General features: G+C 43.4%; 1 protein-coding gene across 3 annotated transcripts in view; it reads right to left on the bottom strand.

Annotated features, from left to right (window-relative positions):
- UBR2 (ubiquitin protein ligase E3 component n-recognin 2) overlaps positions 1–23,910 on the bottom strand; it is a 5,196,118-nt gene that overhangs the window by 2,195,810 nt on the left and 2,976,398 nt on the right. For all 3 annotated transcript variants that reach the window (XM_044061864.1, XM_044061881.1, XM_044061872.1), the window contains exon 25: positions 8,335–8,489. In XM_044061864.1, the coding sequence (XP_043917799.1) occupies positions 8,335–8,489 (155 nt within the window). The remainder of the gene's footprint in view (positions 1–8,334; positions 8,490–23,910) is intronic.

The following is a 23,910-nucleotide window of genomic DNA, read 5'->3' as shown; positions in this document are numbered from 1 at the left end:
CATGTAACACAGGTACCCCAGAATTCTTGTACTGCAGTGATACACAGCAAGGTGTTGGCAATGCAACAAGCAAAACTACCTTTCCATCCCCCGGGATGGGTGCGCCAGCCTCAGCCACCCATTCCCATCCTCCTCGATTCAGTCTGGGGTGCAGAGAGAGAGAGAGAGCTTTATCCCCCTCTCCACCACAGGGCTGAATTACATAACGCAGAACTCAGAGGAATTTCTGTACAGTCAGCTGTCTTGACAAGGCAACAATTACAAAACGCTATCATGGAAAATGTAATACTCAGCAGTCTCAAGAAATCTTTTGGTCCAGGAGGAGAACAGATATGACTTTTAAAGAGTGAGGGAGATGCCCAGACTCTGTAAGGCAATGAAGAGCTTGCTGAAGTTCAAAATGCATGCACTGAAAGAAGTTAGTCGGATTCGGACAGAAATCCATTTAAGTGCAGATGTGAACTATTACAACCTTTGGAAAACAAACAGTGAAGCCTGGCATCCAATGAACACATTTTGCAAATTAAAAAGGAAAAGAGAAGGGAGGTGGCTTAGCAATGGCAGTCCCAAAAAAAAAATTGAGAACCTGTATGTAAGCTTTAGGGATGGGGATGTGCAAGTAAACATCCTGTATGTCCATAACTGTATATACATCCAGAGTAAACAAAAAAAAAGACTGTAGTGCTAACATCTTAAACTTTAACCTGATAAATCTGTTCAAGCCTGTGAGATCTAAAATGGGCCTTCACGTCTGTCGTCATGAAAAATAGGGAATAAAATTTCCTTCCTCTTTCAGCAAAGGATACTGTATACATTGCCTAAGTGTCCAACAAGGGCAGAATTAAAGCTACCACTAAGTAGAGTTGACCTTGGTGTAGCTGGAATAGGCAATGAAACTGCAACCAATGTAACCCCTTGATACAACTCGTACACTTGGCATTATCTACTAGAGCAACCATACTGAAAAAAGACAACTTTTGCTCAAAGGATGGGAGGAAATGGACAGGGTAAAAGGAATGATGACAGGGTCCACAAATGATTATCACTGTATGCTGTATTGTTAAAGGGGTCCCTCAGAGATATTGCTGCTGGCATCTGCCGTTTCTTTTGGTACTGCTTCAAGCATCTGTGTTTATGTTGTCTATCTTACTTATTACGCAGACATATCATCAAATAGTAAAAACTTGAAAGTTATACAGTGAAACAAACGTCTGTTAAAACCTTACATGTTCTCCTTCTCGTCTAGGTCTTTCAACACATTCTGAGAAGGGGTGCATATAAAATTGCTCATTGTAATTAGGGTAGCTGGTAGCTAACCTTTAATGTCTCCAGGAAGGGTTGAGTTTAGAGTTAAGTATGTCTTTGTAAACCAATACCCAAAGCAGTCCAACTAAATTGGGAATCTGGTTAATCATACTCGAACTTGAAGTCTGTAACAGAAGTAACAACACAGTCAGCTGTTTAATCAATTTTTGATATAGTTTCGTTCAGAAAAATGTCAGCACTGCCTTGAACACCATGGACATCAATTTGCTTTGAAATATCTAAGTTTTACACCACCATGAGGATCTAGCATTTAACAGACCCAATGTCCATTAGAGAAAAAAATGTACAAACTCTTATATGGCCTGGAAGCCTGTAATCTATGTCAGTCCAGTGTTAACAGAGACTGCCTTTTCAAACTCTGAAGCAGCTAGGTCTGTCACAACAGGGCCAGTCACACACCTCTGGTATATAACTTTAAACTGTTCCATGACCTTGTAAAATCTGTCCGACTTTATAAACATATAACTGTCAATCAAGCTCTTCAGATGACTCAATGTATATCCTCAAAACAATGAATGGTTTATGTGGATTTTTTAAGGGTTAACCAGGTTCATCAACTAGGCTTAAATGGATCTTTCCATGGTTACTCAGGATCACTGTCTGGTTAACCATGGCCTTGTGTCACAAAGTATGTAGTTATTTATATTTCTTATCCAAAGTATAACACTAATTTCTACAGACCTTTTTCCAACTCAGTGGGTATGCACTGTCTGGTTACGTGACTTGCCAGGTAAACAAAGCAAACAGAGAATGATGAAATTAAATCATGGACTACAAGAGGAAATTCATTCTCAACTCTCAGCTTTAATCCAATGCACTGCAGGCAGTTATGGGTTCATAGGTTGGCACTAGGCTATCTGCCCTAGGGCCTATACAAGCCTAGCCATAACAATTCCCTGGCTATTTCTTCCCACACTATTTACTTCCCTGGACCCTGTCTAGCAGGGTGACTGACATGATCCCTGGGGTGAATTTCCTTCCTCCCATCCAATCGTCAAGGTACCTTTTGAAGAGGGCCAAAGAGGCACTCTGCTTGACATGTATGGGCAATCTATTCCAAAGTCTGGGGAGTCTCTGGGTCAGGAACCTATCCCTCCAGCTTGTTTTGTTTATTGTGATAAGGTTTAGATCCCTGGAACATGTGGCTCTGAGGGATTGGGATTTCTTTAAGTGTAGCATATCCAACAGCTCTGGGTTTGACATGGCCTTGTATGTTAAGCAGAGATCTCCTCTGAGAAGACGATATGCGACAGAGTATAGCTGGAGTTTTTAAGGCGGCCAGCGTAGGGCATCTGCTTTAGGCCTGTGATTCTTTTAGTGAGGTATTTCTGCGGCCTTTCCAGTTGTTGCAGATGTCTTGAGAGGTACATACCAAATGGGGCATAATATTCTATAATGGGTCTAATGAGGGATGAGTACAGTGGGACAATGACCTCCTTTTTTCTGGATGAAAAGCCCTTAGTGATGAGGTGTGCCACATAGAAGGATTTCCTGACTGTTGTGGTGATGTGGTTATCGAAGGTGAGACCACTGTCCATCTGTGTCCCCAAGTCTCTTATCACACTTTCGGTGTTTAGTGTACTGCCACCTATATGGCACTTCACATGTTTTTTCCCAAAGGGGATAACTATACATTTCTTGGCATTGAGCTTGAGCCCATGGCTCTGGCACCAAGCATCTGTTTCTGTAAGGCCCTTTTGTAGAGTATCCACATCATTTGGGGATTCAATAATGGCTCCCAGTCTGCAGTCATCTGCGGACTTTGTTAGCCAGAGTCCCTTAGTGTTGGCCTGTACTTCAGAGAAGTAGATGCCAAAAAAGAGCGGTCCCAGAACTGAACCCTGAGGTACTCCACTTGTCTGGAGCTGGATTTGGAGTCGGCTACTTCTACAGTGTGGGTTCTATCAGTAAGCCAGTTAGCAACCCACTGGGTGACGTAGGGATTAATGCCCAGCTTAGTAAATTTATCTATGATTCTAGAATGGGGGATGGTGTCAAAGGCTTTGGCAAGGTCTAGATAGGCTGTGTGGACCACCTTACCCTTGTCCATGGCTCTGGAGACTGATTCGAAGAAGTCAATCAGGTTCAGGAGACAAGATCGGCCCTTCACGAACCCAAACTGGGTGGGGTCCAGTGTTTGAAGGTTGCCAATGTCTTTTGTTTATAAGTTCCATGATAATACGCTCCATGGCCTTGCAGATAAGGCTTGTCAGACTGATGGGATGGTAGTTTCCGGGATCCAAGGTGGATCCCCCCTTGTGGAGTGGGATAAATATAGCTCTGCGCCACTAAGTGGGCATGAAACCTGAGGTGAGGCTATGATTAAACATGACACTTAGGTGAGGTGCCAGTTCATATTGTAGCTCATGTAGTACGCAGCCCGGGATGTCATCTGGTCCCATGGATGCTGTATTCTTAGCTTTGGAGAGTGTGTTTTTTACCTGTTGGGCCGTTTTTACCGGAATTTGGCAATCTTCCGGTACTGAGATGGGTCATTTAGGGAGTGAGAGGGGGTGAAGTTGACACTGAATCGATCTGCAAGGATATTGGCAATATCCTTGGGATCAGTATATTTAATGCCATTCTGTTTTAGCTCAGAGCAGATCTGAGCACTGCCATTTAGATTCTTGACATGGTTATAGAATGCCTTGTGGTTGTCTTTGGAATCTTTGGCAATTTTATTTTTGTAACTAGCTTTGCAGGATTTTATGAGGGATCTCAGTTTCTTACTGAGGCTGGTAAGGGAGTTTTTGCATCCTGGGATTTTCCTCTTTTCTGCAACAGTTTCTTCCTTTTGTTGTAAAATTTGTTTATGGCAGGGGACCACCAGATTGGCTTCCTTTTTTTGGATGAGAGCATCTTGGTTCTATTTGGGATGGCATGATTCATGCATGAGTGGATATGCTCGTACAGTGCCTTAGTGTAGGATTCAGCAGTTGAACATTTAGTTCCCGTCTGCATGGTGGCTGCAGAAAGATACATAGACACACAAGAAAAAAAATCCAATCCCCAGATGATATAGCATAACGCAGCTGGGTATCAGATAAGACAGCTTAACAATTATTTGAACATCAGATCTACTCATGGAGTCTACTACCAAGTTTACTTTTCCTGGAATGTGAAATTCTAAGGGTGATCCACTCTCTGTGGTACACTGCCAAACAGGGAATTCCTACTCACGCAGGGGTATGGACCATGCATCCTCTTTTTCCTTAGGTAACACATGAAGGACTGGTTATTAGACCAAATAAGAAGGGACCTCAGAAGAACTTCCCCCAAAGACATCAGGGCAAGAAAAACTTCATGATGCTCCAAACAGCTTATGTGGGCCCCCACTCTTCACTGCAGACCATTTTCCTTCAGACATAGAGGTGATCTCCCAACTCAGTCAGTGAGTTACCCATTATCAAAATTTATATGAAGATTCAACTCCAGGAAAAGTGGAATGGGAGAGATGGTTCATCACTGCAGAGTTTGAAGCTGGACCTAACACCACTATAAAATCCATAAACATGTGGCTAACTGTGTAAATGCAGACATTCTACCATCCAGTCCAACTCTTGAATACTCAGGTGTGCAACTGGCACCATGAAGACAACTGCTGGCATGAAACCCAAAAGGAGCAGGAAGATCTTAAAGTAGGCCCTCCACTGTGTCCACATCTAGTCTGCCAAATTAAGGTTGTCCTGTACCCTTTGTGCACAGGAACAAACCTTCCTGGACAGCATCTAAATCCATGTCAGTAAAGGTGAACCTCTGAAATGGGAGAAGAGAGGGATTCAGCCACTCTAAGCTTATTCCACCACTTCCACAACCATGGCTGCATCCACTCTGAGTACACTAGGGGTCTCGATAGGCCACCAAGAGATAATTGCCAGGTAAGGGAATAAAATGGACATCCTCCTTATCAGAGACAAAATGTTGGCAAGCTTTATGGATGGGGATCTGAAAGCAAGCATCTTGTACATCCATGACCACAATTCATCCTGCACAAACCCAAAAAGTACTGCCTATAGTGCCAACATTGTTTCAGCCACCACAGAAAATACTAAGGGGAAACACACAGGACACAAAAGAAACAATAACTGGCAGCATCTTATGCTGAAAGTGGTGTCACCTACAGCCAGATGAAAGAACTCCCTCTCCCCTTGGAGACCCCAACCACTGACGTGTCACAAATCATCAATTACATCCACTAATATCATGCATGATTCGTTGGACAGTAACCATCTAGAACTAGTCCTTCCTGATGTGCTCAATGAAGTTGGTGAAGAACAAAGGGCTGGAAGGAAGGAAGAGATCTTCCAAACATCATTCCAAAATGAGGACAGTCCCCGCAGTCCTTTACATTCAGTTTTGGTCTGTTCCAAGAGATGTACACAAAGTTTGGTCTCACAGTTGAGGTTTTTCTGAGGAAAGGCGTAAAATGAGTAAGCCATGGGCTACCATGACAACAGTGCTAATCATTTATCATATGTGATAATTCTTCAAGCAAGAACAATCTAGAACTATGCCTCCTCTCCAAGGCAGTCCCATAAATAGTCAAAACTACAGATATTGAGCAGATGGCATTGCTCTCCTAAGTGAATTAGCTGATAATGTGGGGACTTTTCCCTCTTCATTTTGCAGTGTGTGGTTCTATGTAGGGAGTTGGCTTTGCCTGGAAAATAACAGAATGAGGGGACCAAAGGATAAAAACAAAACTCTTCAAAAGTACCAAAAGATGTGCTTCTTCAGGAGGTCATCTAGAAGGTCCTGTGAAGGCTTGAAAAAAAATAACTTTTCTTTACACTGGGTGTTCAGCATGGGCTGCTTAAGGCTATCCTACAAAGAAAACAACCATGCACATCAAAATGTATGCAAGAAAATGCTTGGGCCTGCTGAACTGGCCATACCATGATCACAAAGTTACACTATGGTACATGGCAGCTCAATATGAAGTCAGAGTCTTGACCACTTCCATGAGCCCCAAATTAAAATTTCCCAGTGCCTAATCTACGAGTAAGGACTGGTATTTGAAAAGATTAAGCACACTGCAGAGGAAGCCAAGTCTCACTCTGGCAAAGAACAATACTCTCCAATCACTCTGTCCAAGGATTTAACTTCTTACATGGTTGTAAAGCAGCATGGTGAAGCCATCTTTGGGACCGGTGTTTGATCAAAGAGACAACACAGTAGTCTATTCTAGAATACCTTGTTAGGATGTCGGCCCATTTAGCTGGGAATTTAAAGATGGCATATACCTTCCCGGTTATCACAGCAGCTGACTTCAGTTGCTTCCAAACTGCAGAAATGACATCTTTAACAACAGGGTTCATGGGGTACCTCAATGCTCCTCTTCTTTCTTTCTTAAATATATGTTGAGATATTGATTTCTGGAAGAAAAGGAATGGGTGTAACAGATCACTCTATGAAATACTTCAATCTCATTCAGACTCCAAAGAAAGGGTCGTCCATGGGGACCTGTACAGAGCTGAGACTCAGTTCTTGTTACCTCCAAAATAAATGCTCCAGATCCCCTAATTCCTCACAACAGGATAAAGATCAAGGTGTTAGCATTTAAGGATTTGCCAACTAATGGTGGAAAAAGGTACCTACAAGGTCTGCAATGGGCCAGATGCTGTTATTACAACATATTTCCCAAGGATGTAATCCTGGATCCAGACAGATAGCTCCCACTAGACTTCAAACAACTGTCTGACGTATTTATAGCCTGAATTAGTATACATGGTGTAGAAGGCCTGGTGGATATTCCTCAAAATGGACCATCAAGCCCTGCTAGACTAGACCCACGAAAGAAGAATGAGGATGTATCCCCTCATTCCAAGTGAAACCACAAAGTAAAATCCAGGTGGCATGCAGCCACTGTCCGAGATAATGCCAGCTGCTGGTGTGTTCTGGCTTCCAGACTATGGAGATGAGCAGTGCTTACATCCTTAGGACACACACCTAATTTGGCAAACACAGATATACCTCTTCTGCACCACTAATAGCCTGCAAAACTGAAAGTCAGACATGAAATCCAAACCCTGAAAGTCGACAACAAAGCTGTGATACATGGAGGCCACTGAGCCATATCTATACTGAAAATGTCTGCCCTCCATTTCCATGTCCTTTTGATTGTGAGCTGGTATAGACACAGAGCTGCATGTGGGGCCCTTATGCCAATTCCAACAGAGCATTTTTTAGTGTTGCCATTCTCAGCAGAAAAGCTAGACAGTTCCCTGTTTTATGCTAAGAGAAACCAGACCAGATCACTAGCATTTGTTTCAGCTGTATGCATATTATTCTATTACACAACACAGACGATTCCACGGTAGACAATTCCATGGTAGATTTTGTTTAGCTATTTAGTGGCTACAGAAAATGTTACAGGCTTTGGTGCTTTAGGCTTCAAATATGGGAATTTTCCATGGTGTGAATGAGAATCAAAAGCCAAAATGTGCAACAGGCATACACAACGATGACGTTCACTCCCCTGCTACGGCATGCTATTTTGAAATGTGTATGACTGTATAGTATTGCACATTCCATAATATTGGAGCTTTTAATAAGAAAAAAGCTGAACTTGGACAAAGAGATGAATCCAAACGTAGACCAGCAAGTTGATCCCAGATGGTAGGCCTTCTCTACCAGTATGCCCACAACATCCTGCCAGAGAAACTAAAGATGGCCAGAGCTGTACAGGGAGTAAGCTACTGATTTCAAACCAGAAAGACATTTTAACATGTGCCTCGCTTTTCACATTCAGGAACCTAACTACACAAAATACATGTTTCCCTAGAGCAACATACAGACCAGATCTTCTACTGATCTTTTTAAAAAGATGGTGAAACCTGAACCAGTCCTAGGGGCAACTGCTACATTTCTCCAGTAGCCAAGCAATCTCAACTAATATAAAAGCATATATTACATATCATGCATCCAGAAGCATAATACTTAAATTATCCAAGTCTAACAATGTTAACATCTGTGAAATGTGTGGCTAACGCTTCAAAAAACTCTTACCCGTTGCAGCATTGACTCAGACCAGGCATAACTGTTTGGTTCTAATGCCCACTGTAGTACTGTTCTCAATATGCTTAGCAAAACATCAGACTGTAGAATATTCACCAGACTGGCAAAAAGTGTGCAAAATGGAGGTGGGACAGGAGGAGGAAGAGCTGTAGAAAAAAAAAAAAAAGATTATATTGTTATAAGAATGTTACCTACTGCTATTACTAAAAAAAAAAAAAAAAAAGTATAGTTTTTTATTTTCCTTTTTGCATTTTCTTCTTTTGTATTTTCTTTTTTTTTGTATTTTCTCTTTGTAATTTTGCATACGTCTTGGAGCTTTTCTCCTCGGGCCTCTACTGAAAATGGACATATATCCAGTTAGTCTAGCCCGGTCAACAAATGTAAAATAAATAAATAAAATAAAATGTATTTTTAATAACACCATCTAAAACAACTATGCAACAAGTGAAAAACTAAGACTAAGTAATCACGATAAAGCACAGTTTAAAATCTTACCATAACAGTAGATGTCCTTTCCTTCACTGTTGCAGTATTCTTTACATTTTGGGATTCCCTGCCTTGGCGGCCTGATGTCCAGCCAGAATACAAAAGCCTACCGTTGCTTTAAGGTATGTTATATGTCACACACATGCTCCTCGCATAGCATAGGACATAAAGGTGACGTCCGGACGTGACCATCCTCAAAACTGATAGCCCCAGTAGAAATTGCAGTCCAGGGAAAATCAAGAGGGAACCAGTACATCCAGGAAGGAAATGGACCAGGGGGAGGAGGGAGGGAGTGAATACTGCAACAGTGAAGGAAGGGACATCTACTGTTATGGTAAGATTTTATACAACTGTACTATGTCCTTCCATACTTGTTGCAGTATTCCTTACATTTTGAGAGAGTGCCAAATCTCAAGAAGAAACTTGGAAGAAGGAAGAACCAGCAGAGGCCTCTAGAATGCCTTGAAAGAAGGCCCTAGCAAAACCAACTCTGGAGATTCCACCCAACTTGTAGTGCTTGGTAAAAGTACACACAGAAGTCTGGGAGGCTGCTTCAAGAACACAATTAGTATCCAACCCCTTGAAAAAAGCATGAGAAGAACCCACAAGCTCTAGCAGAATGGAGTCTTTACAGAAAAGTATAACAAATAGCCTTTGAAATCCAAGAAGAAATAGTTTGCTTGGATACAGCTAAGCCTAGGGACTTATGATGAAAGGAAACAAACAACTGATCAGATTTTATAATAGTCTTAGTTTTATCAAAATAAAATCTGAGTCGTCTATGCACATCCACAGTATGCAGCACCCTCTCACTGGCAGATTGTTGAGAGGGGGAAAAAGTAGGCAAAATTATAGACTGATTAAGTGACAACTCATTAACCACTTTGGGCATAAAGGGAGAATTAGTACACAAGGACACCCTGTCCTTATGAAACACCAAAAAAGGGCAATCCATAAGGGCTTGAAGCTCAGACACCTGTCTGGCAGAAGTAAGTGCTAAAAAAAGAACAGTCTTCCAACAGCAATGTTGCAAGGAAGCTGAAGCAGCAGGCTCAAAAGGAGCCTGAGTCAACTTCTCCAAACCAAAATTAAGATCCCAAGGAGGAGGAACAGGCTTCTTGTGAGGCCTAATATGAAGGACACCTTAAAGGAACTGTTTAGCTTCAAATCTAGAAGCTAAAGGAGGAGATAAAGGCAGACAAGCATAGAGAGATGATAAGTGGGCCTTAACAGAAGAATAGGCCAAACCAGCAGTGAGCAATTCACACAAGAAAGAAAGAACCAAAGAACAGCCACAGTAAGTTGATCCAGGTTACAAGAGAGACACAAAACAGAAAACCTCTTCCATTTGGATAAGTAGGATTTCCTAGTAGTGGGTTTCCTAGCATCTGCCAAGACCCTAAGCACGTCCGCAGAAAAAAGGTGTCTGTGGAATTAAAATCCTACCACCCACAGCGACCACTGAAGAGTGGACAGGTGAGGATGGATGAGAGATCCCATTGTCTTGTGTAAGTAGGTCCACCCTGTGAAGTAACTTGAGATGATTGCCCTTGGCTAAATGCAGAAGAGGAGGGAACCAATGCTGTCTTGGCCAAAAGGGAGTCACCAACAAAATTTTGGGAGCATCCTGTTGAATTTTGAACAGGACTTTTGGAATGAGAGGAAGGGGAGGGAATGCATAAAGAAACATCCCCTTCCAAGAAAGAGAGTGTGTGTCCACCCTTCCACACCAGAGGAACTAGGACTCTGGCACAAAATAGAGGAAGTTGTCAGTTCAGAGGGGAGGCAAATGGATCTACTTGGAGTACCCCACCAGTGCGTGGACAATGTCAAGAAACATATCCCTGTGAAGCATCTATTCATAGGATTGAGTTAAGAACCTGCTCAAAGTGTCTGCCACAATGTTTTGACCTGTGGAAATAAGAAGGGTCACTTAATACTGGACAGCAAGAGTGCCAACCAGAAAAGAAGTAAAGATCTTGATCAGCCCTGTTTGTTTACATACCACATCACTGCGGTATTGTCTGTACATATCTTGAGAGGTCCTGGGAAGAAAAGTCAATGAAAAGCCTGAAGAGCTAGCAGAAAAGCTCTGATGTCTTTGACACTGACGCGGTCCTTCTGCTGAAGGGGCAATCACACCCTCTATACCTTTAACGAGCAAAAAACTGCTTCCCATCCCAAGTGTCTGTGAACAGTTCTTAGGAGTGAAGAGGATGAAAGGGAGCCCCGGATCTAGAGACAAAGTACAGTTGTGTACACCTGCCATAAATGTAGATGTTCGAGTACATTCACTGTTGCAGTCCTAACCTGTGGGATTTCCTGCTGTGGAAGCCCTTGGCCAGCCCAACTACCAGAGTAAAAATTTCCCTCCTCCTAAGGCTGGTGGACACCAGCCCCTGACATCAGCAAGCTTGGGTATAAAGGGAGCCAGCCAATGCCATTACATCAGTTTTTCTAGCCCCTTAGAAGGTAGGAGCCCCCAGGATGAAGCATAAGCAAAGGACAAAGGTAGAAAAAAAGGGGCCTGCAAGGTAAACATCCAGGGGGTCCTCTGGATAGTGAAGAAAACAGAAGACTACTACTGTAGGAAAAAAGGGGAAGGAGGGAGGGAAAAAGATGCAACAGTGAATACACTCGAACATCTACATTTATGATGTGCATACAACTATACTATGTTCTTCGTGGTTCACTCTTGCAGTCCTGACTTGTGGGATGACTCCCGAAGCTGAGGATGGTGGAAGGTAGATTATGGAGAAGAGAAGACACCCTGAAAGAAAGCAGCGTCAAATCCTATTCCACACTTGGAGAAGGCTGATAAGTGTTAGTATTTGGTAAAGGAATGCACAGATGACCAGGTAGCAGCTTCCAAAATGTCTTTTGGTAGGCACTCCTTTTAGGAAGGCAGCAGAGGTAGAAGTGGCCTTGGTGGAGTGAGTCTTTACGGATTCAAGAGGTTTTTGCCATGATGGTTTTAACAAAAGGAAATACAGTGGGAGATCCACTAGGAGATAGCCTGTTTGGAAACTGGTTTCTCTTCAGAGCCAGTCACAAGGACACAGAGTTGGTCTGATTTTCTGAAAGATTTACACCTCTCAAGTTGTAGCGAAGCTGTCTGTGCACATCCAAGGAGTGAATGATTCTTTACTCCAGTTCTGAGGCTTGGGGAAGAAGGTTGGTAAGTGTATGGCTTGATTCAAATATGCGTCTGTGACCATCTGGAGCATAAAGGATGGATTAGTCCTGAGTGATACTTGGTCTGGATGGAATATGAGAAATGGTTTCTCTGCCATCAGAGCTTGTAACTGAGATACCCTTCTAGCAGAGGTGATAGCCAGTAAAAGGGCAGTCTTCCAGGTTAGAAATTTTAAATCAGAAGAATGTGCCGGTTCAAAGTAGGGTAGCATCAGTTTTTTCTACAACAAAACTAAGGTCCTCTGAATGTGAGTCGTCCTCTTGAGAGGCCTGAGGTGGACCACTCTCCTAAGGAATTGTTTCATCAGAAGGTGGGAAAAGATAAGAGGAAGAATAGGGATGTGTGCTAAGATGGCAGAGGTGTAAATCTTGATGGAAGAAAAGGATATGACTCTATCCACCAGGGTAGCCAGGTAATCTAAATGGCAGAAATAGGGTCTATATTGGATGATCGAACTTTCAAAAGTTCGACTGTCATATGGTCGACACCATATGATCGAATTTTTGAAAGTTCGGATGTTTTAACGGCATAGGACCTGCAGTAGAACCCTTGTTAGAAATAGCTTTAGTCTTGGACATAGGTACATTCATCATCCTGACACCAGTCAGCAGAACCGATGCAGGCTGATGCCTTGAAAGAGCGCAGAATGGGAAGATTTCCCTTTTCTACACTGTAGTGCAATCTCAGAGTTGGTATAATTACAGACCGGGGGATGAGGGGTGCATAGGGGCTTGCTCCCCTGCTTAAAACGTTCAAGCAGGTTATTTGTGTTGTTTATTTTTTTTATTAGATTTTCTAACTTTTAAAAGTTTGATCATATGACACTCGAACTTTTGAAAGTTCGATTATCTAATATAGACCCCCAGGAACACTGGCTGATTTAGGATTGAGGCCTTGCTGCTGACACCAAATGGAGAATCTTTTCCACTTGGCTGAGTACGATTCCTAGCACTAGGTCTTCTAGCCTCTGTGACAATATCTTGAACATGTCTGCTTAAGGTGAGCTCAGATTTGCAGTTTGTGGAATTATCCACACTGACAGTATGAGAGTCTGTAGGTTGGGATGCATAAACCTCCCCTTGCCCAGAGTCGGAAGGTCCACTTTCTGAGGTAATTTTCATGTTTTTTCATAGGTTAAACTCAGTAGCAGAGGATACCAGTGATGCCTGGGCCAGTCTGGGGCTATCAGGATAACCCTTGGGCCTTCTTCCCTGATTTTTAGGAGGACCCCTGGAAGAAGAAGCAGGGGAGAGAACGCATAAAGGAACAAGTGGCTCCAAAGTAAGGAGAATGCACCTGTCTTCCAGGCTGCTGACAGTTTGCTCCTGTGCTCCTGGAATATAATCTTTTCAGTTGAGCACTTTCCTTGGTGGCAAAGAAGTCTATCTGTGGGATCCCCATTTCTAGACTATGCTGAGAAATGTTTCCCAATGCAGGCATCACTAACGGTTATCCATCAACTTTCTGTTGAGCTGATGTGCTAGAATGTTTTGAGTCCCTGGGAGGTATTATGCCATGAGGTGCAACCTCAGAGAGTGAGCTGTCTCCCAGACCTGCACTACTAGTCAACAAAGGGGGTAAATGTGGGTGCCCCCTTGTTTGTTTCTGTACCACATAATTATGGTGTTGTCTGCTTTGACAAGCAGAGCCCCTGGATTCCACTGATCTTTGAAAGCCACTAGGCCCTTTTGCACTATCAGTTCTTTCTAATTTATGTGACTGTGTCTGAACTGATCTTCCCATCTGCCCTGGGATTGAAGGTGTTGGAAATGAGACCCCCAGGCTGTCCCTGAAGCATCTGTGGCTCAGGTTTAGTTCTGAGGGATAACTCTAAAGCAGAGACCCTGGTTCTGGTCACATGCCTGTGTCCACCATGTAAATTCCTCCTTTAGGCAAGGGATCAGTGGAATTTCTGTCTCCAGGGACTGAGTGTGCTGGCACTACAGATTCTTGACTCATGTGTAGCCTGGGCAGAGGTATCATGAGGCTACAGGATGCCATGTAGCCTAATGCTATAAGGAATTCCCTGGCTGAGAGATATTGTCTCTACATAATGTTTTGGAAGTACTGAGTCACAAAGGAGACTTTTTTCCTGGAGGGAGAAAGACCTTTTGAAGGGAGGAATCCAGGACAGCCCCTAGGAAAACTATCCTGGCTGATGGGTCTGTGTTGGATTTGAAAAGATTTATGGTGAACCCCAAAGAGGTGAGGAGGGTCTGAGGCCAGATCCTTGAGGAGCTTTGACTGACTCGTGGCTTGAATAAGGCAGTCGTCCAATCAGGGGTAAATTTGGATCCCTCTTGTTCTGCAGAAGGAAATCAGAGGAGCTAAACACTCTGTGAAGACACTGGAAGCAGTAGACAAGTCAAAGGGCAGTGCATAAAATTGAAAGTGACTGGTACCTGTCCTGAAGTGAAGAAAACCTCTGCAAAGTTTCTCTATGGCAATGTGCACGTAAGCATCTTTTATGTCCAAGGTGACTATCAAGGCCTGATGGGCTATCATGGGGAAAAGTTTTTGAAGAGTCAACACTTTGAATTTTGGTACCAGCAGGGGCTGATCAAGGGTGGATAGGTCTAGGATAGTGCACCAACAGCCTTCCTTTCTGGGAACCAGAAATAGTCTGGAGTAGAACCCTTTTCTATTTGATGATCTGGTACTGGTTCCATTGAGCCCTATGAACACAGGTTGTGAATCTGAGGAAGGGCCTCAACTCTTTGATTTTGTGGAACATCTGGGTAACCTGAGTATCTTAATTGTTATTTGAAAGTGAGCTTGTAACCATCTGAGATAGCCTTCGGAACCCACTTGTCTGAAGTAATGATGTACCAGTTCTTTGAACAGAAATAGCCTTCATCCTTATTCTTCCTCTTATCTGTTCTGGAGAGGGTGCAGGGGAGTAGGGGAAAGAGGCATTGCTGCTCTGTCAAGGCCCAGTGGCCTAGAATTCCCCTGAGTGGGGGCTCCTGAGGACCACTGCCAAGGCCCTTCTGACTGCTGCTGTCTCTGAGGCCTTTCCCCTCCAAGGATTCTTCTGGCCACCTTTTGATTTAGAGGGAAAGGACCAGTGTTTAGTGGGAAAATTCCTACTAAACTTAGGAGGCTGAACCTGGAGGAAGTCTGACAATTTGCACACATTTCACTTTCTCTTCTATCTTTTTTTTAGCACATCCTCTGTCTTTGGCCCAAAAAGGAAGTCCTTATCTAGGGGTACATCTAGAAGTTTGGATTTGACATGGTGTGGCACGGCCTCTTCCTTAAGTTAAGCATGTCTTCTAATCACAACGCCAGATACAGCAGCTCAGCTACAAGCCTTCATAGCATTGTGGGCTGTAAAGACAGTCTAGCCACCTGACAGCTGGAATGGCAAAGTTCCAACAATTCTTTAGAAATGTTTCTCTCCTCCAGGGAGGAAATGTTTTGTTTCATTTTATCTAAAATACTTTACTTGTATTTTATCATTTGAAACTGGCAGTTAAGGGCTCTCATGATTAGGTGGCAGAGGTGTAAACTTTTTTTTTTTTTTTTTTTTACCAAACCTATCAAGGGCCCTGCTTTCCTAGTCAGTAAGTACCTATCAAGGGCCCTGCTTTCCTAGTCAGTAAGTACCTATCAAGGGCCCTGCTTTCCTAGTCAGTAAGTAAAGATTCTTAGAAGAAATTACTTTTGCTCCCTTGGGACCTGAAATGACAACCTCTGGGTCACCAGAGGGGTTTTTGAAGAGGTATTTATGTGACTCCAGCACCCTGTAAAACATGTCTGGTTTTCAAGGGGCTGGAGGTAAAGAATCTGGGTTCAGGGAAGAGTCCATAAAAACATCCTCTACCACCTCCAACACAGGAGGAACAACCAAAGACGTGTGTTTTGGGAGATCAAGGAACTCACCAACCCTTTTTTTAGATTGTGGGTATTCCTGTGCTTCCCATTGGAAATGCTTCCTCTTGTCATGGAGTGTTTGCAGATTCTCCTCAGAATCTGAATCTTCAAAGGAAATAAGGTAAGGCCCCTCCTCAAAGACAACCACTCCTGGTCAGAATCCTCATTTGAATCAAGAGGGTCAGAGAAAGCTTCAGGGGTAGGATCCCTCCTCCTTTGTCATTGGGGAAGATTCCAAAGGGGTTGCCTAGCTTTGACTAATGAGATGAGGTTGTCAGGTAACCTGACCAGGTCTTGCTGATAACCTACCGAGTGGGAGCCAGTAGGCCTAGGCATAGGACCTGCAGTAGAACCCTTGTTAGAAATAGTTTTAGCCTTGGACCTAGGTACATTCACCATCCTGACACCAGTCAGCAGAACCGATGCTGACTGATGCCTTGAAAGAACATTGCCAGTACAAGACTGCTCGTCAGAAGCAGAGGTCGGATGAGCGACTCCAGACCTAACTGATGAAATGAAAGCCAAGGCCTGTATAGAAGCTGAGGAACCAGATAGCAAGTCTGACTCCGTAAGGGTCTTGACAGATGCCTGCACCACCACCTCGGTCACAGAAGAGAGTTGCAGAAGCACCTCACTTTCCTCAGCGATAACGAGCCTTGGAGCACTGGCCTACAGTGAATGGTTGTCATCCAAAGCCTTAAGCCTGGGTCTTTTTTCTTTGCCTTTCTTGAGCTTAGGGAGTTTAACTTCATGATGATTGGTGGACACCAAACGATGCCTATCTAAGATTTCAGCCCTACGGTTGATAGTGTTAGAATTGAAATGGGCGCAATACAGGCACCTAGGAATGTCGTGATATGAGCCTAAAAAGGTCACACACAAAGTATGAAAGTTTTAGTGTGGGATTTGCTTACCACAGCGGAGGCAACTGTTAACCTTATTTGACAAGAGTTAAATCAGGAAAGGGTCCGCAATGGGGTACTTAAGTTTTAGAAGACGCATCTCTGGTGAGGACGGAACGATGCACTGAAACATTGCTTCGGGCTCCGACGGCAAGGGAAGACTGATGTAATGATGTCGGATAGCTCCTTTTATAACCAAGTATACTGATGTCAGGGAAGGACATCCACAAGCCTTAGGAGGAGGGAGATTTTTTACTCTGGTACTCAGACTGGCCAAGGGCTTCCACAGCAGGAAATCCCACAAGTCAGGACTGCAACAGTGAAACACGAAGAACATCTGCTGTACCCATCAGTGTAGTTCCTTCTTGACACAAGGAAGAAGAGAACTACAAAGTCTAGAGGATGTACATGTTGAAGTTAAACTGACTTCAGAAACCACTGAAACTTTCTCATGTGGAGTTTGGCCAGAGGGAGCATAGGAATGGTGGATACCATAAAACTCAGCTCTCAGAAACTCCCTGGCTGTAACTGAGGCCTGAGGAAGAAGAGTTTGAGAGAAGGAAATGAGAGTTATGGCCTTGGGAGGAAGCAGGGATGCCAGCATAGCCACTGTCTGAATTTGAAACCTAAGAAAACATGATCCTGAAAAGCAGTCAGAGAAAGCTTTTTGAAGTTTACTGTGAACCCCAAGCTCTGGAGAAGGAAAGTGGCAAAATTAAGATTTTACAACAGGATCTCCAGAGAGAAGGCCTGAATCAGCAGGCCATCCAAGTAAGGAAATACTTGGATCCCCTGAAGCCAACAAAAAGCAATCACAAGTGCGAGGCACTTGGTAAATATCCTTGGGACTGTAGAAAGGCCAAAGGTCAAAGCAGAGAACTGAAAATGCCAAGCAACAACAGAGAACTGCAAAAACTTCCTAAAAAGGGGATGGATCGGAATATGGAGATACACATCCTTGAAATCCAGCGACACCATATAAGCCCGAGGAAGCAAGACAGGAAATGGAGTCTGAAGAGACTATGTTAAAAAAATAGGCACCTTCAGAAAAGTGTTTAGATGAGAGAGGTCTAGAACTGGTCTCCAAGTACCCTATTTTCTGGGAATTAGACACATTCTGCAGTAAAATCCCCTCCCCATTTGGGACACCCATTTGCCACTCTTTTTGCCCTTAGTAGGAGGGTGAGATTGCCTTCGAACAAAGGCAGGTTTATTGGGGTGGTTTCTTTGAAATTTAGGCACAGTAGAACAAAACACATTTGACTTCCTGTAAGGCCTTCCCCTCATCCTGAAGGGACTTAAACAAACCAGCAGTAGCTTCCCCAAACAAGAGTTTAATATCAAGAGGGACATTCATCAAATTAGCCTTGATATCACCAGGTAATGGTTGAAGCTGAAGCCAAGAATACCTCCTCATCACTGAACCAAAAGCAAGAATACCTCCTCATCACTGAACCAAAAGCAGCAGCCCTAGAAGAGACATCTGCTGTATCATAACTACAGCTGATGGGATGACAAACCACCTGACAAGAAGTCCCTAACAGGTAAAGAGCACAAGTTTTACCCTCAGAATCTGGGAGATCAGAAATAACCGGACAAGCCTGAGAAAGGACATCCAACACATACCCGGCCATATGAATCTCATAATTACTAGCTCTAAAAAGACAGGGTGGCAAGTGTAAACTTTCTTACCTAGCCTTTCCATGGTTCCGATATCTTTATCAGAAGGCTGTAACTTAGGTGAAGGAAGCAAATGAGAGGGCTTGTCAGGCTGCAGACACCACTGAGGGGCCAGCAGCAGGATGTATGTACAAAAAGTTACAGTCCTCAGGCACTCTATAAAACCTATTAAGTTTCTTGAGAGCAGGGAGCAGGGAGCAGGGTGCAGAGAATCAGAAGTTTTAGAGGCATTGGAAAATGCATCCAACAAAGCAGCCGAAACACACACGAGGAATAGCAGAAGGTTTTGCAGATTCCATCTGCAGCAACTCATAGTACCTCTCATGGATTTTAGAGACCTGAACATAATCCCATTTAAAAAAACTCCATCATCCTGGAAATCGCGTCCCCAAAAGAAACTTCTTTGAAGAGAGTATCAGGACTATCAGATTACTCTCCCTCTGACCCATACTCCAAAGGAAAAGGAATTTGGGAAGAGTAAGCAAGGGATTCCTTATCAGAATCAACTCCTCCTCAGAGGAACCCTGTTCCCTCTGCCTCTTAAGGACAGTAGCGGACAAAGGGGGAGCTGGAAAAGAAACCCCCTGAAGAGGTTTTAATGCCATCAAAGCATTAAACAAACCCTAAGTGAAGGCCTGCCACTCACTCTGTGGATCCCTAGGAGCAGGAAAGACATGTTTGTTTTTTGTTTGCCCTGTAAAACGTAGAAGGCTCTGACCCAGGATGGCATTTAATAAGAGTAGTTGGGACTTCTTCTCTAACTAAAAGCTCTGGAACACTCCTTACCCCCTCAGAAATAATCAACTGCAGTTCCCCTTGACCGTCTGAAATGGCCACCTGCAAAGCCTCATTAAATATGCTGAAAGCCAGATCCCCAGCAGCCTCCAACCTGGTCACAGCAGAGGAATCCAATAGCAAAGTCAGGTGAACATACGGGTTCTCACCGACCTTGGGAGAAATGCCTGGAGGCTGGACCACAGAAGACTGCGGTCTTGGTTTCTTAACCTTCCTTTTCCCTAATGGCTAACCCTCAGGGGGGAAGGGGGAGTTCCTTCAACATTATCCTGAGCGAGAAGCTTGAGTCGTTGATTCTCTACATGCAATGCTAGGGAAGACAGCCTACTATGCAGAATCTTTGGTACAATACCCTGACAAACGGAGCAGGACGTACGGTCGTGAGCGCCACCTAAGCAAAATAAACACTGTCCGTAGCGGTCTTTATGGAGAATCTGTCTCCCACACTAGCATTTACCCTTCCTTGATGACATTAACCCCCAGAAGCAACTAAAAGTCAAGAAAACACAAAGTCCTAAAGGGATACTTATCTGCAACGGCTTGGAGACCAGCAAACAGGTCAAAGACGATCAGAAGGATGATCGAGATGCATTCGGACTGGCTGCAAGGACACAGGCATTCAAACTGATTATTGGGAAATGCATTTGGACTGGCGGCAAAGAAGTTCTGAGGATGGAACATCTGGACATTATCTTTAAGCCCTATGCTATGCGAGGAGGACATGTGTGATGTACGGCATACCTTAAGGCAACAGTAGGTTTTTGTACACTGGCCGGATGTTGGGCTGCCGAGGCAGGGAATTCCAAAATGTAATGAATACTGGAACACATAAATGGAAGGACATCTTTAGATCTGCTTGTATACTTCATTGTTTCAAACCAATGGGATAACCATACTGCCTGCATCTTGAGCTTGGCAGTTAAAACTTTCCCAGGCTAGTCTTTGACCTCTTTCTACCAAAGATCCCTTGTGTTACTCCTACTTGCAATAAGCCTTCCTAACTTCTAACATAGGGATGGAATGTCTAATCCTCCTTGATGGCTAGTGTAAGAAAAACTCCCATCTGACAAAGTAGTCCAAGAAAAGAACTGCATTCCAGTGACATATCTGGTTCCCTCATTAATGGTAAGGTTCATAAAGAGGCCTCCTATCACTGGCACTGGATATATACCCCTCCCTGAAGTGGGATACACAACATAGTTCAATGACTCAGTGTGGCTGCCAGATCTGTGCAGCTAATATCAGAACAGGTGAAGTCTGGATACTAGAGAGGCAACCAAATAAACCAGTCAAAAACTTGAAGAGCTCCAGGGTCTAATGAGGAGCAAAAGTGCAAAAAATCACTATCCAAAGACAGCCACATCCATTCTCAATTCAAGAGACCACCAAACTGGCAAAAAAAGAAGGGGAGGTGTGAAGATACACCTTGCCACAATGGCATCTAAAGGCAGATAAAACCAATGGACACACTAGGTTTTCAACATTAATAGTGAATACAAGTAAAAAGGTCTTTAAGCAGAGTCTTATATAAATCACAAAGTAAAACAGATCATGCTCCGCCATCAGGGATAGTATTGGACAAAAACTGATAGACCATGGGACTGCATAGCTCTAGAAAAAGAAGTTATGTACTTACCATAATGCTCCATCCCTGTTGTCCCTTTCCTCAACTAATGGGTTCGGATCCGAGCCCTCAGATCTGATTTGGGCACTGTAAAAGCTCATAGCAACCTTGAATTCTCGAGCTTCTCCCTTACCCAGAATGCACCAACCTCCATTACATCAGATCTTGTTTGTAGACTATAGCAGAAGAATAAAATGTACTCTTATGTAAAAAACCTTAATGAATAAATTGCAGAAAAGGTGAAACAAAGCTATATCTAGGAGCTATACAATGCTAGGAGTAGACTCAAAAAACTCACTCTATCCCCTTGCTCTTCCAGAAAAATTAAGGTTGGGGGTTGGTGGGTGAGGATTTGAGGAAAAATTAAAATCGACAACACAGATGGAATGTTACGGTAAGTACATAACTTCTTTACTGATGTTGTCAATTTTCATTCTGTCCTGAAATGATGGGACAGAGTCCCCAGCTGCCTAAATCCCAGAGTGGACTTGGAGGGTTTGTATTGTATATTCTAAGTGTCAAGAACTATTTACTTTTGAAAAGTAATTGATTGATTAATGGGTTTTAATTAGGATAGGTTAATTGATGGTTTTAAATCTGTATATATATGAGTTGGCTTAATACACTGGTCATCTGATGAAGTCTGGTCCTAATACAGACGAAAACGCTTAATGTGTAATAGCGTTAATGGTGGAATTTGTTTCTTTTTTTGTGAAGAGTGTTTAATAAATTTTTGTGTGGAACTTATTGCAACCTGCATTCTCCTTTCCGTGATTCCCGTTTTCTTGGTTTATTAGTTTTGAGGAATCCACTTTTTTCGTTTACTAAGTACATAACTTCTTTACTGATGTTGTCAATTTTCATTCTGTCCTGAAATAATGGGACAGAGTCCCCAGCTGTCTAAATCCCAGAGTGGTCTCAAGGAAGGATAATCCTAAGCACCAATCAGCCAAATGATGCTCTACCTCTGGAAACGAAGTCCAGTTTGTAATGAGAGATGAAGGTGTAAGGGGAAGCCCAAGTTACTACTGCACAAATGTCACCCATGGAGGCTTGAGTGAGTATACAGTTGTTTAGGTAATGCAAGTTCAACTTATTGTAAATAAAGGAAATATAGTTAGTAAGCCATTTGGCTAGGGAAACTAGACACAGGCTTGCTAAATTTCCCTTCAACAAAGGAAACAACTAACCTGAAGTTCTGAAGCCCTTTGTTCTGTATAGACAGAAAAGCAATCCCCTATGAAGTCTAGTAACTGCAACAAATATTCACCTTTGTTTGTATAATTTAGGAAAAATACTGGCAGATTAATAAATTGGTTAATGCTGGACTCTGACACGACTTTGGGAAAAATGCATTAGTTCACAATATAACTCTATCCTTATGAAAAATTAGGTATGGAGGCCTTACCAACAAGGCTCTATTTCTGAAATTCAATTCATCTGGTAGAAGCAATGGCCACCAAAAACAAAGTTTTCCAAGAAAGACATTTGAGATCACAATTACGTGGAGGTTCAATGGAAGGAAGGACCAGAACATGCAGTACCAGAGTTAAGTCCCAAGGTGGAGAAGTATCTTTAATGGGGGGGGGGGGGTCATAATGGAAGTTTTCCTCATAGAAATGTTTTACAAAGTTTATGGGAAGCAAGTGACGAGCCAACAATACCAATGTGGAAACTGGAAGTTGCTGCCACATGAAACATTACTGCTGGAGAACTGGCCCCTTGATTAAAAAGTAATGTCAAGAGCTCCAAGATAGTGTGAATGGGTGCAGAAAAAGGGTCCACATTATTGTGAACTGCCCAGTGCACAAATCTTTTCCATTTGCTAGCATAAAGTCTTCTTGTAAATGGTTTGAGAGAAGATAACAAAATTCAATGGACAGCAGATGAGAGCATTAGTTGTCTGGCCAATACTGGAAATGGAGAAACCAAGCTGCTAACTTGAGAGTTTAGAAGTCCAGCTGTATCATGCCTGTCAGATGAAAAAGCAAATCTTGAGCTCGGTCCAGGATTCAAGGTGGATGAATCAAATGAGGCCACAGGAAGGGGAACCAAATCTGTCGAGACCAAAAGGGTGCAATGAGGTTGACTTTGCTCTTCAACCTGGCAGCCCTCTGTAGAAATGTTGGGATCAAAGGAATTGGGGGATATGCATAAAGGAGACCAGGGGGCCAATCATGAAGGAGAGCATCCCTTGGTGATTCTCCCTGTGAGGGCAAATACAGCAAAGTAGATGCTGCACTTGCTGTTCAGGGGGAGATGCAAAGAGATCGCAGCATGGCTGGCCTCACCATCAGAAAACCATTTCTGCTACTGTCTGATTGAGGGACCACTCATGAGGTAGTAGACTGTACCAGCACAGCTTGTTTGCTAGCATGTTGGGCTTCCCCAGAATGTGCGCTGCTATCAGAAAGCAGTTGGAAGATATTGCCCATTGACATACCCTGAGGCACTTCTCAACATACGGGATACTATTTGGTTCCTCCTTGTTTGTTGATGTACCAAACCAGACATGTTCATAGGATCACAGAAGATTACTAGGCTAATGGCCCTGAGGCCCTTATAAGCCTAGCCAAGAGTTCAGCCCATGTTTAGACAAGTCAGCCCTGAGAGCCCCTGACCAGCAGGGACACAGGTGGAATCCCAGGGAAGTATTTTCTGTTTCTCATCCAGTTATCCAGGTTGCACTTAAAAAGGGATAAAGAGGTACTCTGCTTGACGTGCAGAGGGAGTCTATTCCACAGATGGGGAAGTCTCTGGGACACAAATCTGTCCCACCAACAAGTCCTACTGATATCAAAGAACAGGTTGAGGTTGCGCGTATAGGTTGCTCGAGTGGAGCTTGACTTGCGGACATGCAGCAGTCCCACCAAGGCGGGTCTAAGATTGCTTTGTATGCCAGAGGTCACCTCTGAGGAGTCTGTATTAAACTGAGTACAGGGGGCAGGGCTTTTAGCCTACCTGTGTAGGGTAGGTGTTTGTGGCCCTGGATTCTCCTGGTGAGGAAC

This window comes from Protopterus annectens, chromosome 1.part0, assembly GCF_019279795.1.
Source record: "Protopterus annectens isolate FY-2018-M chromosome 1.part0, PAN1.0, whole genome shotgun sequence".
Taxonomy (NCBI): Eukaryota; Metazoa; Chordata; order Ceratodontiformes; family Protopteridae; genus Protopterus; species Protopterus annectens.
Note: the sequence above shows the minus strand (reverse complement) of the source record. Positions and strands in the feature narration are given on the sequence as shown.